General features: G+C 41.0%; 1 protein-coding gene across 1 annotated transcript in view; it reads left to right on the top strand.

Moving 5' to 3' along the window:
- The window catches only part of DAPP1 (dual adaptor of phosphotyrosine and 3-phosphoinositides 1), a 51,560-nt gene that overhangs the window by 32,001 nt on the left and 3,148 nt on the right, over positions 1–16,411 (top strand). The window contains exons 4-8 of the mRNA XM_032763028.2: positions 6,869–6,999; positions 9,890–9,937; positions 13,845–13,907; positions 15,188–15,273; positions 15,929–16,016. Of these exons, the coding sequence (XP_032618919.1) occupies positions 6,869–6,999; positions 9,890–9,937; positions 13,845–13,907; positions 15,188–15,273; positions 15,929–16,016 (416 nt within the window). The remainder of the gene's footprint in view (positions 1–6,868; positions 7,000–9,889; positions 9,938–13,844; positions 13,908–15,187; positions 15,274–15,928; positions 16,017–16,411) is intronic.

Genomic DNA, 16,411 nt, shown 5'->3' with positions numbered 1-16,411 from the left:
GCACCAGTGGTGATTTCACATCCTGATGTCAAACCCCTCGAGCACTACTATAATAAACATGATTAATAGTAATAGCTGCCTGTGGGGTAATGGCTAATTTAATGGAGCAGGAGCAATAAGTTGTCTGTTCAAGCACAACCTTTTAAAAGAATTATAATACTTAGCTGTTATCCATAAGAAGGTAAATGTCATTAGGTCAAAAGAGGTAAAATATCTGGCCCAAGGTCAGAAAACATATTAGTGGCAGAGCTGGGAACAGAATCTGGTTCTGGTTCCCAGTCCATGCTCTCACTCAGTGGTAGATAAAGTGAGAAGTTTGTCTCAAGCACTAGTGGACAGTAATTGTATAATCTATGTTTTTGGGGTTTTTTTGGAAAATAGTGGCATGGAATGTTATATGGTAAAACTGGCAGCTCAGCCACATGACAGAATAAACCAGGAACCTGAATTATTTTATTCTCTGGCTGGTTTATAAACAAAGGACTTCACAAGCACATACTGTCACCAACAGAGCAATAGAAATAATCTCTAAAGGCTCCAATTTTCATTTTGCTACATTTAAAGGTATAGTTAGTGGGGGTTCTGAAAGGTTGTAGAGGTGCAGGAAAAAAATTCAACAAGCTCATGGGTCTCAAGTTCCATGTTACTGGGAAAGGAGGGTATAACAACGTAGTGGAGCTGGTCAACATTTTTTCAACAAAAAGTTTATTTAAAAATAGACGACTTCTGAAAATGTAAACTTTTGTGATCAATTGTCATTATCAGACATTTTCATTAAAAAGTTTTTTTAATTCAAAAATTTCCATTTACCAAAACTCAGGTTTTCAGTAAATGAAAATGTTTTCATTTATTAAAAAAAAAAAAAAAACACTAAATGAAAAAAAACAAACACCTTTTTTGATGTTTTAGACAAACATTTTGCAAAAAGATGTGAAAAATATGTTTTTAAATAAAAAATGGGTTAAAATTTCAACTCATTTAGAATGGAAACATGAAATATTTTATCACACTCATTTTTTGACCAGCTCTAGTAACTTGTCTACAACACTAATGATTGTTTTGTGCTCACTTTTAAATACTGTGTGTTTTTTAGTGTAGTTCAAGTGATTAGGGCATCGCACTGAGTCAGGAGAGTTTATTTCTCCTCCCACTCTATCCCGTATCTCTGTGAAGCCTTGGCCAAGTCATTTAGGTGCTCTGGGCCTCAGTTACCTACCTGTCAGATGAGGAGACTAGGAACCCAAGCTTTGTAAAGCACTTGGAGATCTATAGATGAAAAGTTGCATAAGGCCCTGAGATAGGGTTTGGGGTACGGGCTCTGGGTGGGGCCAGAAATGAGGTGTTCAGGGTGAGGAAGAGGGTTTCCTGGCTAGGGCAGGGGGTTAGGGTATGGGGGTGGGTGACTACTCCAGCTGGCGATTCAGGCTCTGGGATGGGGATAGGGATGAGAGGTTTGGCATGCAGGAGGGGGCCCTGGGCTGGGGACAAGGGATTTGGAGTGTGGGAGGAGGTGAATGAGGGGGCTCCAAGCTGGGGCTGAGGGGTTTGCGAGGGAGTTTGGGTGTGGGAGGGGACTCTGGGATGGGGCAGAGGGCTGGGTGTGGGAGGGGTTCAGGAACTGGGGTCCTGGCGGCACTTACCATGACTCCCAGTAAGCAGCTGATAGATCTTAGCGGCCCCATGGCGCATGGGTGGCCAGGGAAGCTCCTTGGGCTGCCCTTGCACCTGCAGGCGCCACCCCTGCAGCTCCCATTGGTCATGGTTCCCAGCCAATTGGAGCTGCAGAACTGGCACTGGGGCGGGGGCAGCGTATGGAGCCTCCCTGGCCACCCCTGTACCTAAGGGCTGGAAAGATCTGGTGGCCACTTCCAGGAGCCATGCAGAGCCAGGGCAGGTAGGGAGCCTGCCTTAGCCCAGGCCCCCTCTGCACTGCCAGCTGGACTTTTAACGATTCGGTCAGCAGTGCTGACTGGAGCCACTAGGGTCTAGAAATCGACGCCTGGCAACCCTACCCTGAGATCCTGCGAAGTGATGCATATGGGTGCAGGGGTACTTTTGTGCTGAATTGGGGCCTCAGCATTAGAATTCTAACTAGCCCTACTTTGGTCTATGGCTTTATTAGTCATTGCAAATAGCTATACATGTTAATGCTGATTGTACTTCAGTGTTCCAATGTGCGTACTTCTTCCCTTACTTCAGATAATGAAAAAAATTAACAAACAAACAAAAGTGTGACTCAGGCTAGTATTTGCTGTGAAGCAGTTTCTTGAATAGACAACTGACTGTTATAAAAGCTCACTTCAGTAACACGGGTAGAAGCAATATACTGTCATATTTCTGTCTTCTTGCCAAACTAACACAGCCAAAAAGGTTATTTTTTTTCTATTTGTTTTTTTTTTTTATGAGTTTTCAGCTAATGTTTTTTAAAACTATGTGTAAGCTTTGAATCATTAACCAGACATGAAAACCAAATTGTGGCTTTAATCAGATTAGATTTCCAAGAATACAGTCACATACTGATATGTTCCTGTTCTGTTAGTTTTCACACTATCCCTATTAATTGGAAAGCAGAAGTATATACTAATCCCCCCCACCCTCTTCTGCCCCCCAAAAACTAAAACCACACTGCAAAAATGTCTTGCTATGGATTAAACTGGACGTTTCTATTTCTTATGTATTTAATGAATGACTCTACATAAAATATTCCTTATGGAAAAATCCTACAGAAATTCATAGAATATAATATTTTTATAGACTGTTTAAACTAGTGTATGCAATTCTGCAGTAAGTATAAAATTGTCTATGGAACTTAATACACAGGATATCACTCTCTGTTCAGTTCTATAGGCTTATTTCGAGTAATTGCTAATAGAGACTTCTTAGTTCCATCCTTATTAAATGCAAAAGAAATTTTCCATAGAGCTAGGGAGAATTAAACTGACTATGACCCTTGACCTACACCACATAGTTCAGGTTAAGCATATCACATTTACATGCTTCCCTATTTCTATGAGCAGATGTCAGCTATTTACTTCAAATATTCTTTTTCCCTCATCCTCTCTTGCAAAATATAACTCATCTGCACAATTTAATACATTATTAATCATTTTGAAAGTTTATTTTGTATTGTCTCTTTGATCTCCTTTTTCCACAAGGCTTGTGAGCATTTGTAGTATCAGAAAATGCATATGGGTAGTGAGGAAGGTTGGATCTGAAGCACCAATCTAATTTTAGAGATCTCCTTTGCTAGTGTTTTGCTGCAAACATAAACTCTCCGCTGTTTAATCAGAGGTCCATGAAGGTTAGTCTGAATGACATGCGGATAACATACTTGATGACACTTGTATAAAACATCCTCTTACCAAGCAGTATCATAATGAGCAAGAATATTAATAGCTTGTTTCAGAAAAGGTGTTGCTTCTACCCAAAAAACAAGTTAAATGTTAACGACATTTTTACCAAGTCATAGTGCTAACTGGAATAAACTGACCAACAACAGAATAATATGTTCTGGTTTTAATAAGGTAGTGTGACTCACTAGATTACAAAACCGGGAGTCAAGGAACCCAGTTTTTCTTCCTGACTTTATATTGATTCAGTGTGTGATGGTGCTTCAGTTTCCCTATCTGTACAATGGGGATAATAATGCTTACTCACCTTTATGAAGTGCTTTGAGATAGATAGATAAAAATTCGAAATGTATTATTATTTTCTTACATTTACATAGCAGCATGAGGTTGTGCCACCTACTCAAGAGTAAAAGAAGAGAATGGAAGCTCCTTCTCTTATTACCAAAGGTTACTGGTCCCTTTGGCTGAGCTCAGCAACTTCTTTAGATATAGGGGTTCCTATAGCCTACTGGAGTAAGCTCAGACAAATACAGGCATGTTTGATTCATCAGTCGTGGACCCTGCTGTATCTTAGTCTTTTCATTTCTTTGAGGGAAGGTGGCAGGTTCTACTGGGATGCCTGTAGCCTTATTAACTACCAGATCAGCTACTTGGTGAGGGGGTTTAATTAGTTATGTGAGCTGAGTCTGTGTGAGAAGCTTGGAGTGTGGCTTAAAAATTACCCAGAAAGGAATTTCTCTGCGTGGAAAGGAAAGGAAAAAGCCAAGAAAAACTAAACATGAGCCAAATACTTACCAGCTGGAAGGGATTTATTTTTGTTTCATCACTGTTTTTCTGTTTTTTTTGTTTTACTTTAGCACTTTGCAAGTGGGCAGACTGTGCTGAGTCAGAATATTGCAAAAACAACAGCCTTAAAACCCCTCTTCTTTAACATCACACCCACAAACACAGACCCCATCAGCTGATCACAACTGCTCAGGGCTGCCACTGTACCTCTCTTAGGATGGCTCTCTTAAGCCTTGATCCTGCAAAGATTTAATTATGTGGTTTACTTTATATACCAAGTAAACCTATTGATTTAAATAGGGCCAACTGCAGTGCATAAAATTAGGCCAGTTCTATTCTTATAAATATTGCCAGTTTAGTATTGTTAGGCCAGGGTTTAAGTTTTAACACAATATTTGTGCCACCAAAATAGACACAGTTATACTAGCAAAAAAGGGCTTTTGCTAGTATAGCTTGTTTTGCTTGGGAACTGGTACAACCTATGGTAAAGTACTCTGTTGCCAGAATAAGATGCAGCTATGTTAGGAGGCTTTGCCTATATAGATATACCACTAAACCTTGTCTAGTGTAGATGGGATCTTGTGGCATCGGGGACTGTGTCTTTAAGGGCTGAGCTTCCTAGATAGTCTGGATGCTGTGAAGCTCTTGTTGTTATGCCCAGCCAGCTGGAACTGGACACAGAATAAAGAGATCTCTTGAAAGTATCTTAAACACTTAGTGACCCTTGTCCCCCCAGACCTTAAGCATGTGCATAAGTGTCTGCAGGATTGGGGCCTTAGGTAGCAGCAGTGTCCCTTAGTACCCTATCCAAGTCACTGGTTCAGCTGACAGCAGTACCTCTTCCTGCAGCACTCTGGGTTTTCCTTGTGGATCTCCAATCCAAGTCTTTATTAGTCTTAACATTGCTTAGCTTGTGAGAACCGATGATCACAAGCTCAAGAGGACATAACTAGTCAAGTTTCAATCATGGAAATTAAACAACAGATATTTTAACATGCTAAATGGAGGGAAGGCCTCAAAAGGTCGTTTTCATGTAGTTTGTTTCTCTTTCACAAATAGAAAATGAGTGTTTAACAAAAACACGCTGTCTTTTAGGTACTACCTCATGCATTCTACAGCCAAGATTGTATTTACTGAAGTTCTATAAAAATAGAATTTGTAAATCTTCTCTAATAGCAAACATGAAGCATTTACAGTAGAAAGCAATTTTCATCCATAGATTAATTATCAAAGGTGAGTCAGATTTATTATTCCCAGCTTTATTATTGCAGATGGGAAAATGAAAGCCTAGGGAGATGAAGTGATTTGACCAATGTCACATGGTCTGTGGCACAGCCACGCAGATAATTACAGTCTCCTGGTGCCTGATCGTGGGCGCCATGTACTGGACCATTCTGGCCCCTCTCTTCATTGTGCATAAAAGACTGAAGTGAACATCTCTCCATCTTTGCACTAGACTTAAAACTTTGCATCATTATATCCACTACTCTGTGTTTGGATGCTTAAAAAAGGCACAATGTATTTATATACAACTATGAAAACACAAGGATACTGGGCATAGATATGTAGTTCTAATGAGAATGATGTTTATCCATGGCAGAGATTTATGTGAGGCAAGAAACACAGATTAGGTGCTTGATAATCACGAAAACCATATGTTGTGTGTCTAAGCCCAGTATCCTAATAATAACTGATGATTCCCTGAGCAAAAGGAGATTCATACTACAGCTGTCAGGGGAACAAAGAAAACATATTTCTCTTGCCTCATGCAGGTGTGAAAGTTCTGTGGCACTGCCGCCTTGGTTTTTCCACTCATGTCACATTAGGGAGGAGGTTTATGTGAAGGCAGATCCAAAAAGTCAGGCCTGGTCTGCACTTAAAACATATAGCTATGTCAGTTTGGGGTGTGGAAAAAAAAACAAACCACCACCACTTACCGTAATAGCTGTACTGACAAAACCCGTGTAGGCTCAGCTATGCCAAGAAAAAAGGGCTTCTTAGCTTATGTAATTTGGGGAAGAGGTGTTTTTAAACCAGCAAAACTCCTCCTTCTGTTGGTGCTGCAGCTATATGTTGGTATGGCTGTATCAACATAGCTATGCTGGCATCAGCTCTATAGTGTAGACATAACTGTAGCACCTGCTTGAAGGAATAGAAGAGAAGAGGTGCAGTTGGGCATGCACAGGAGAGCAGAAATTTTCAGACGCAGCAGAGGGGCAGGATTTGGGTAACCCATACAGGAAGTCCTGACTCCACATGCACAGTGAAACAGAGGGCCAAGGCTTCTTGGGAGCAGGGCAGGGTAGAGTCAAGGGTGAAGGGTCCACTCTAATCAGGTGGAACTGCCACTACCTGATCCATTAGCCACTGCCCATAGCCACTCTGCAGTTTGTGGGGAAAGATTCTTGTCCCCTGTGGAAAACCTGATGTACAGTTCAGTTATTTAGGCAGTGCACTTTGAAAATGATTTGCCTTATTTCATCAATAATTTGTCATTTATGACATAACATCTAATTGTCTCTGACCTGTGTGTGGCCAAAATCCTACTCTTGTCTTAGGAACCTGAGAACACAGGAGTGCTCCAGAACTCCATGGGATATTGTTTATGACTCCTGTGCATTCTTAGATTTAAAAGGGAAATATATCTTAAAATCACACACACAGACAGCTGGGACAATCATTTTGTATTACCCACTTTGCCAGGTCACTCACTAGTACTCTGTTTTATTCAGGCACTCTAATTGTACTGAAACATCCGTATCCCCGGGAAGTGGAAGAACCTTCTATTTATGAGTCTGTCCGGGTTCACACTGCAATGCAGACAGGAAAAACTGAAAATGATCTTGTCCCGAATGCGCCTTCAGTAAGTTACTTTTCTGTTATTAAGGGTCTGGGTGTAACAGCTAGCCAAGAGAGCCCTGGAGCATGCACTGATGAGCTACCCTTTTAAAATGGTTATAGCCAAGAAAATAATCCTACCAGTACAGTCATGTGATGAGTAAGAACCTTTCCACCATTCTCCTCAGGAGATCAGCAATGCTGAGCATTAGAAAATCTTGGGAGCTGTCATATGCAAATCTTTCCATATGAACTAAAATTATTTTTGATTATTGAAGAACCAAAGACCTCTACCGCTATCCCTTTGGAATATTAACTTTAAAAAGTTTTGAAACTAGTTAGTTTTTACAAAAAAAAAATCACACCCAGAATATTTAATGATTAATGAATGATTAATCCTAGAATACTCAAGGAGCTGACTGAGGAGATATCTGAGCCATTAGCGATTACCTTTGAAAACTCATGGAAAATGAGAGAAATTCCAGAGAACTGGAAGAGGGCAAATATAGCACCCATCTATAAAAAGGGGAATAAGGATAATCCAGGGAATTACAGACCAGTTTAACTTCAGTATCAGAAAGACAAAAGGAGCAAATAATCAGGCAATCAATTTGCAAACATCTAGAAAATAATAAGGTGATAAGTAACAGTCAGCATGGATTTGTCAATAACAAATCATGTCAAACCAACCTAATAGCTTTCTTTGACAGAACAACAAGCCTTGTGGATAGGAGAAGTGGTACATGTGGTATATCTTGACTTCACTAAATCTTTTGACATTGTCTCGCATAACCCTCTCATAAACAAACTTGGAAAATGTAGCCTATATGGAGCTACTGTAAGGTGGGTGGATAACTGGTTGGAAAACCATTCCCAGGGAAGCTATGTCTACATATGCCAACATAGGTTGTAAACTTATGTCACTCAGTGATGTGAAAAAACCACCTCGAGTGACATAAATTACACCGACATAAGTGCTCATGAGCACAGAGCTACGTCAGTGGGAGAGCTTTTCCCGGTGACATAACTTCATGGAGGTGTTTTATTATACTGACGGGCGAGCTCTCCCCCATCAGCATAGAGTGTTCACCAGATGTGGTGCAGTGGCACAGCTGTATCAGTATAGCTGTGCTGCTACAGTGCTGTAAATATAGACGTGGCCAGAGGAGTTATCAATGGTTCACACTTAACTGAGAAAAGCGTATTGGGTGGGGTCCTGCAGGTATGGGTCCTAGGGTCCAGTTCTGTTCAGTATCTTCATAAATGATTCAGATAATGGCATAGATAGAGAATACACTTATAAAGTCTGCGGGCGATACCAAGCTGGGAGGGTTTGCAAGTGGTTTGGAGGATAGGATTAAAATTCAAAATGATCAGAACAAACTGGAGAAATGGTCTGAAGTAAACAGGATGAAATTCAATAAGGACAAATGCAAAGTACTCCACTTAGGCAGGAACAATCAGTTGCACACATACAGAATGGGAAATGACTCCAAGGAAGGAGCACTGAAGAAAGGGATCTGGCGGTCATAGTGGATCACAAGGTAAATATGAGTCAACAGTGTAACACTGTTGCAAAAAAAAGCAAATATCATTCTGGGATGTATCAGCAGAAATGTTGTAAGCAAGACACGTAAAATAATTCTTCCATGCTATTCCACGCTGATACTGCCTCAACTGGAATATTGTTTCCAGTTCTGGGCACCACGTTTTGGGAAAAGATGTGGACAAGTTGGAAAGAGTCTAGAGGAGAGTAACAAAAATGATTAAAGGACTAGAAAACATGATCTATGATGACATTGAAAAAAATGGGTTTGTTTAGACTGGAAAAGAGAAGATAGAGGGGACATGATAACAATTTTTATTACATAAAAGGTTGTTACAAGGAGGAGGATGAAAAATTGTTCTTGTCAACCTCTGAGGATAGGACAAGAAGCAATGGGCTTAAATTGCAGCAAGGGAGGTTTAGGTTGGACTTCCTAACTGTCAGGGTAATTAAGCACTGGAATAAATTGCCTAGGGAGGTTGTGGAATCTCTGTAATTGGAGATTTTTAAGAACAGGTTAGACAAATACCTGTCAGGAATGGTCTAGTTATTACTTAGTCCTGCCTTGAGTGCAGGGGACTGGAGTAGATGACCTACTGAGGTCTCTCCCAGTTCTGGACGTCTATGATTCAGTGATTTCCAGATGTGTCTGGTGAAGATGATGAAAAGTCAGGCCTTTCCTGAAGTTTCAAGGGGCGCACCCAAGAAGTTTAAGCATCCAAATCTTTAATCATTTTTAAAAATCAAGGCCAAAATTGTACATCCAACATTCCAACTGTAGTCAAACAAGTTTTTTTTGCCTAACTGGACCAAAAATTCCCTGGCACGTGCTTTTTTGTTACATAATGTTCTGTTTGTTCTCTGCTAATCTTTAGTTGGAAGGGCTTTTGTCACGTATAGGCAGTACTTAAAGCAAAGCAAATTAAAATATGTCCCAGTTCTTCGTTTTTTGTTTTTTTTAAGTGTTTACAGAACAGTTTAAATGGATAACCCCATTGGCTGGTAAGATCTATTACAGTACTTAAGTATTATGACAAGTGGCATCTAGGTAAATGGAGTAAAATGACTTAATTGCTGTGTACATTTTACTGAATTTGGCTCATTACATACTTGGAGAACTCTGTGATTCTAGCCTAGGTAAGAGGGTACCACTCCTTTGAAGTCAATGGAATGACTTTGGGGGGAATTTGGTCCACACCGTGGGGACAGTACAGAAGCTGCACGAGGATAAGTATAAAATGAGTGGTTGTGGGAGGTATCTGGAGGAGAATGAGCTATAGTTTGATTTTGTTTTGCTCATAATAAAAAGGAACAAAATATAAACACAGCTGAGCCTTTAATTTTGATCCCTTTCCTTGTTTCTTTGCAGCTCGGTACAAAAGAAGGATACTTGGTAAAACAAGGCAAAATAGTAAAGGTAAGAAAAACTTCAGAGCTTTCATACTCCTCTCTTCCATCCCATGCCTCTAGAAAGAAATGAAAGTTGAGGAGGAAGAGAAAAGCCCAGGTTTAACTTAGGATATTAAACCACAGAGTTGCTATATCCAGTGAAATGAGAAATAAATCATTACCAAGAAAAATAGAAAAACTCTGACGAATGAAGTGTAAAAGTATAATTAGGCCAGCCAAAAAGAATATGAAGAGCAGCTAGCAAATGACACAAAAATTTACAGCAAATTTTGTTTTAAGTACATCAAGAGCAGGATGCCTGCCAAACAGTTGGTGGGGCCACTGGACAATTGAGGTGCTAAAAGAGCACTCAAAAAAGACAAGGCCGTTGTGGAGAAGCTAAATGAATTCTTTGCATCGGTCTTCACTAAAGAGGACGTGTGGGAAATTTCTACACTTGAGCCATTTTTTTTTTTTTTTTACAAGACAAATCTGAGGAACTGTCCCAGATAGAAGTGTAAATAGAGGAGTTTTTTTTTGAACAAATTGATAAATTAAACAGTAATAAGTCTCCAGAACCAGGTGGTATTCACCCAAGAGTTCTGAAGGAACTCGTGTATGAAATTGCAGAACTACTAACAGTGGTATGTATTGCTTAACTCAGCCTCTGTACCTGATGATTGGCGGATAACTAATGTGACAACAATTTTTTTAAAAAGACTCCAGAAACCATCTTGGCAGTTACAGGCCAGTAAGCCTTACTTCAGTACCAGGCAAATTGGTTGAAACAATAGTAAAGAACAGAATTAGCAACACATAGATGAATGTGATATGTTGGGGAAGAGTCAGCCTGGCTTTTGTAAAGGGAAATCATGCCTCACCAATCTATTAGATTTCTTTGAGGGAGGTCAACAAACATGTGGACAAGTGTGATCCAATGGATACAGTGTACTTGGACTTTCAGAAAACCTTTGACAAGGTCCCTCACCAAAGGCTTTTAAGCAAACTAAGTAGTCATGGGATAAGAGGGAAGGTCCTCTCATGGCTCAGTAACAGTGTAGAGGAATGGACTCACCCCTGCGGCACCTCCTGCTGGTGACTTCCGGGAATTAGCTCATTCCAGCTCTGGAGCACCTCTGCAGGCCAGTGATCCACCTGTCCTCTGGCCCTCGGTGCCCCTTTAACTGGGGTGCTGCCTCCTGGCAGTACCCCACCAATCTGGGTCTCCCCTCCCTGGGGAACCCCCCACCCACTATCCACACCTTGCCTCAGTCTTGGCTGCTGCCAGTCATCACTTAGCCCTCGTTCCCTGGGGCAGACTGCAGTGTATCAGCCACTCATCACAGGCAAGGGGGTTTGGACCTGCTGCCTCTGCCTATCCGTGGGCTGCCTCTTTTCAACTCCAGTACCCAGTTAGCCTTACCCTAGGCCTGCAGCCTGGGGGGTTTCCAGGCCAGAGTTGCCCAGCTTCTCTTGCCTTCCCCTAGCCCTGCTCCACCTTAGGTATTTAGGTACGCTCCCTAGCAGCCAGGTCATTCTCCCTCTAAAGGTAGAGAGAGAATGAAACTGCTTCAGCCTAGCAGTCCCTTTATAGGGCCAGCTGAGTCCGTTTGGGGCGTGGCCACAGCTGCGACTGTTTCCCCACTCAGCCTGGTCTGTTCTCCCGGCCTGCCGGCCCTCTCACAGAGCTGGTTCTAACCCTGTCAGGGCTGGAGTGGGTCATCACCCTGCTACAAACAGGTTAAAAGAAGGCTAGAAATAAATGGTTTTCACAGTGGAGAGAAGTAAAGAGCAGGATCCATCAAGGATCTGTACTGGGACCAGTACTGTTCAACATATTCATAAATGATCTGGAAAAAGAGGGTAGATAGTGAGGTGGGAAAGTTTGCAGATGATACAAAATTACTCAGGATAGTTAAGCAGACTCTGAAGAGCTACAAAGGGATCTCACAAAACTGGATGAGTGGGCAAGAAAATGGCAGATGAAATTCAGTGTTGGTAAGCGCAAAGTAATGCACATTGGAAAACATAATCCCTACTATACATACAAAATGATGAAGTCTAAATTAGCTATTACTCAAGATAGAGATGTTGGCTTCATTGTGGATAGTTTTCTGAAAACATCTGCTCAGTGTTCAGTGGCAGTCAAAAAAGCTAATAGAATGTTAGGAACTATTAGGAAAGAAAGAGATAAAAAGACCGAAAATATCATAATGCCACTATATAAAGCCATGGTAAGCCCAGACCTTGAACACTGCATGCAGTTCTGGACATACCAGCTCAAAAAAAGATATGTTTGAACTGGAAAAGGTACCGTGAAGGGCAACAAAAATGATAAGAGATATGGAACAGTTTCCATATGAGGAGAGATTAAAAAGATTGGGATTGTTCAGTTTGGAAAAGAGATGACTGGAGGGGGTGGGGTATGATATTGGTCAGTAAAATCAGGAATGGTGTGGAGACAATGAATAGGATGTGTTATCTACCTTCACATAACACAGAAACCAGGGGTAACACAGTGAAATTAATAGGCCATGGTCAGGGGCAGCTCCAGGCACCAGTTCAGCAAGTGTGTGCGTGGGGTGGCAAGCCACAGGGGGTGGCGTGCCGGTGGCTGTGAAGGTGGCAGTCAGGCAGCAGGCAGCCTTTGGTGGCGTTTCTGCAGGAGGTCTACCGGTCCTGTGGCTTTGGCAGCAATTCAGCGGTGGGTATGCCAAAGGTGTGGGACTGGCTGCCAAATCTATGTGACTGGTGGACCTCCCACAGAAATGCCGCTGAAGGCTGCCTGCCTGCCATACTTGGGACGGCAAAAAACATAGAGCCGGCCCTGGCCACGGTTTAAAACAAACATAAGGAAGTACTTCTTCACACAATGAACCATCAACCTTTGGAACTCATTGCCAGGGGGTGTTGTGAAGGCCAAAAGTATAACTGGGTTGAAAAAAGAATTAGATAAGTTCATGGAGGATAGGTCCCTAGCCAAGATGGTCAGAGATGCAACCCCATCCTCTGGGTGTCCCTAAGCCTCTGACTGCTAGAAGCTTGGGTTGGATGATGAGGAATGGATCATTTGATAAATTGCCCTGTTCTGATCACTCCTGTTGAAGCATCTGGCACAGGCCATTGTCAGAGACAGGATACTGAGGTAGATGGACTATTGGTCTGACCCAGTATGGCTGTTCTTATGTCTTTGATCTCTTTCTATCAGTCAGTTGCACAAAGATCCATTTAATTGGTTTGACATTAAATGCTGTAATATATACACATTTGTTTCATTGATTTTTTAAAAGCTCTCTGTCAGGCTGATCCTCTGTATCTTGTGACTTCAGTTCTATTCATGCAAGGTGCTGAGTGCCCTCAGCTTCCATCCTTGAGGCTGTTCAGAGAACCTCAAAATAGCAGGTCCCTTAATATACCAATCTGACCCTAACGTCTATCAGTACAACGCAACCTGTGACTTGGAAGTCTTAAGGTCTCGGCTTCCCTAGGAACTTTGATCTGAGAGGCAGATACTATGCCTTTTCAGGCCAGGGGTAAGTCATCTAATCTCTCTGAACCTCAATTTTCCCATCTGTACAATGGTGATAAAACTTATTCTTCTTTGTAAAGAACTTTGTGATCCTGAGGCAGAAAGTGTATGGTAGTGATTAATCTTATAACCAGTCTTAGGCCTTTCATGGTAAGGTCTTCATTTTAATGCATCTAATTCCTATTTTATTTTATATAATTCTCTATATTATTTTTTTGGATGCCAGTCTAGTTTAGCATAGGACACTTCCTGTTAAAGGAAAGTGTTCTTCTGATTATACACAGAACTTCTCATCTATAAGAAACAAAATGGTTTCAAGGAAAAGATTGTTTGATTTTGACTGCTGTATTTTTTTTACTTTGTTTTAAAATTCTCAAACCATTTGCTTTCTTTCTTGATTTCTCAGAATTGGAAAATGAGGTGGTTTACATTGCATAGGAATGAACTTAAATATTTCAAAGACCAGATGGTGAGTAGCAAATTGTAATTTGACCTGGTTTAAAATGATCAGTTCTCAGATAGGGCCTGATCCCAAGAGCATTCAAATCCTTTGGAATTCAATGGGAGCTGTAGGTGCCCTCGCATTTCTCAGGCTGAGTCCAGTAGACATCAGTTCCAGTATTTAAATCCCTGCAGTGCCGTGCTCTCCTGACCTCATGTTTTTCCCAGATGCCATGGTTCCACTTGTGGAATTCATGCATATTTTTAGCCATCACATGCCAGGTGATGACAGGTTGATCCTGCTCCCTGTGAAGTCAACAGTAGTTTTGTCATTGACTTTAGAGAATAATTATAAATATTATAACCTAATAGGTATTTAATATCTTGGTCATAACTCAATACAAAGCTGTTCTTTAGAGTATATTTTCAATTGCTTTATTCAATCTAATTTAAATGACAGAAGCGATCTGTGATATTGAGGACTGTGCCTTCAAGGGCTGAGTTTCTGAGAGAGAGAGAGAAAAAGTCTGGGCAGCAGGCTGTGAAGTTCTTGTTCTTATGCACAGCCAGTTGGAACCGGACACAGACTAAAGCAGATCTTTTACAAGCCCTTAATCACTGAGTGATCACTGAACACCACAGTGGAACTTCCATGGGAGGATGCTGTTCCACAACCAAACTGAATTATTATTGGGATATTTTTCTTGATATTCAGGGTTTATTTTCCTTTCCTCAGTTTCACCCCATTATTCTGAGTTACACAATGCCTTTTTTCCCCTTTTGGCATTCTTTCCCAAGCATTTACACTCTGTTGCTCTGTTTTACATTACTTTGCCCCAGATGTAACAGCTTGGATAACCTTTTTCCTGCCATCATGGGATATATAGCCACCAACACACCCTCTTCACCAGAAGTCCCACTTTAGTGGAAAGCCATATGAAAAGCCTCACTATTTTGGTAGCAGAGTCATTCATCAGCTATATCATATCCTTGTAAATCTGCCCTTAATCTGTTATGTTCCAGCTAGCAGTACCGTGCTGTCATCAGCCCAACTCTAAATTTAAAGATACTTTCCTGCTTTTTTTATTCAGCCAAATTCTGCTTTTAGATATATCGCTGTAAATTTGGATAGACTCCACTGGTATCAATGTAGTTACTTTGCATTTACTACTCCAACATAACTGAGAGCAGAATCTGGCCCCTTGTCACTGTTAGCGCATGGAAAGAAAGCGAAGCCTTGGGAGTGAGGTCAGCTACTGTCTTTCTTCCAGTTTCATACACTCTCATTTTAAAAATGTTATTTTCAAGTCCACAGAGCCAATCCGGGCATTAGACTTAACAGAATGCTCAGCAGTGCAATTTGATTACTCACAGGAACGAGTCAACTGTTTCTGGTAAGTTGCAGTCCAAATGAACTCTTAATTCTTTTGCCAAGCTTTTCTGAAAGCCCTAATATACTCAAGAAACCTTGATTTGTTATTGCCAGTCACTCCTGACAGACACCTGATGATAATGGGTGAGCATTATAGAGTCTCTCGCACTCTTTATTTTATCCATGTAGCTCAACCAGCTCTCTTGATCAGTTCCATATAGCTCTGTAAAAGTTAATGCTGGAGATAGAACTCTTGCTTGGACTCTGGAGTTCATTCATTACTGATTCCCACTTCCACTCAGAAAACTGAATTCAGCCCCAGGGTAAGTAGGTATAACTCATAGTGAGGAGAGACCACTACCAGTGAATTTAAACGTGGTTATTTTTGTGGTGTGCGCTAAAGCCAACCCCAGCACAATTCTGCAAAACACTATTCATTTGTCTATACTGGCTGGGCACAAGACTCTCACTATCAAGAGCTGAATTAAAAAATAGTTCTGGCTAAACAGCTTAAACCGGACTGTAGGCAGGACCTGAGACATTAGCCACACAAATGCAGCATCACTCCAACAGCTGAAGTCTGAACAAAAATTGGTCAGTGCCAATGTGGGAAGAAGCAAGGCTATGGGAGGAAATACTGATTATTCAAATGGATTAAGATTATGTTGTCTTTACAGTTTAGTATTCCCACTAAGGACATATTACCTGTGTGCAAAGACTGGCATAGAAGCCGATGAGTGGATTAAGATACTGCGATGGAAATTGGTAAGGAAATGGTGTGTTAAATGGCAGTGTGGGCAGAAGGCTAGTCCCTAGGATTTAGGACACCAAAAACAAAAAAAAATTCAGACAAGCATTTGTTGGCTCTTTCCTATATGTAGATGTATAACAGATAGATGTATTTACCATAACAATGCATTAATGCGAGGTATGATTGCATTGCCATGCCCTTGTTGAAACTATATAGTCTTCTCCATTTTGAACTACCATAGACCAAGTTGTCATCCTAGATATTTTTTTTTTTAATTCTTAAATGATGGATTTATTTCCAGTGCTACAGAAATATCATTGTGCAGTTGGTCTGAGATTCTCTGCACAATGAGGTATTCGCCTTCCTAATGTGTGTACCCCATCCAAATGTACACTTACTTAGCAATTTT

Source organism: Chelonoidis abingdonii, chromosome 5, assembly GCF_003597395.2.
Source record: "Chelonoidis abingdonii isolate Lonesome George chromosome 5, CheloAbing_2.0, whole genome shotgun sequence".
NCBI lineage: Eukaryota > Metazoa > Chordata > Testudines > Testudinidae > Chelonoidis > Chelonoidis abingdonii.
The sequence above is the reverse complement of the archived record's forward strand: the minus strand, read 5'-3'. Positions and strand labels throughout refer to the sequence as shown.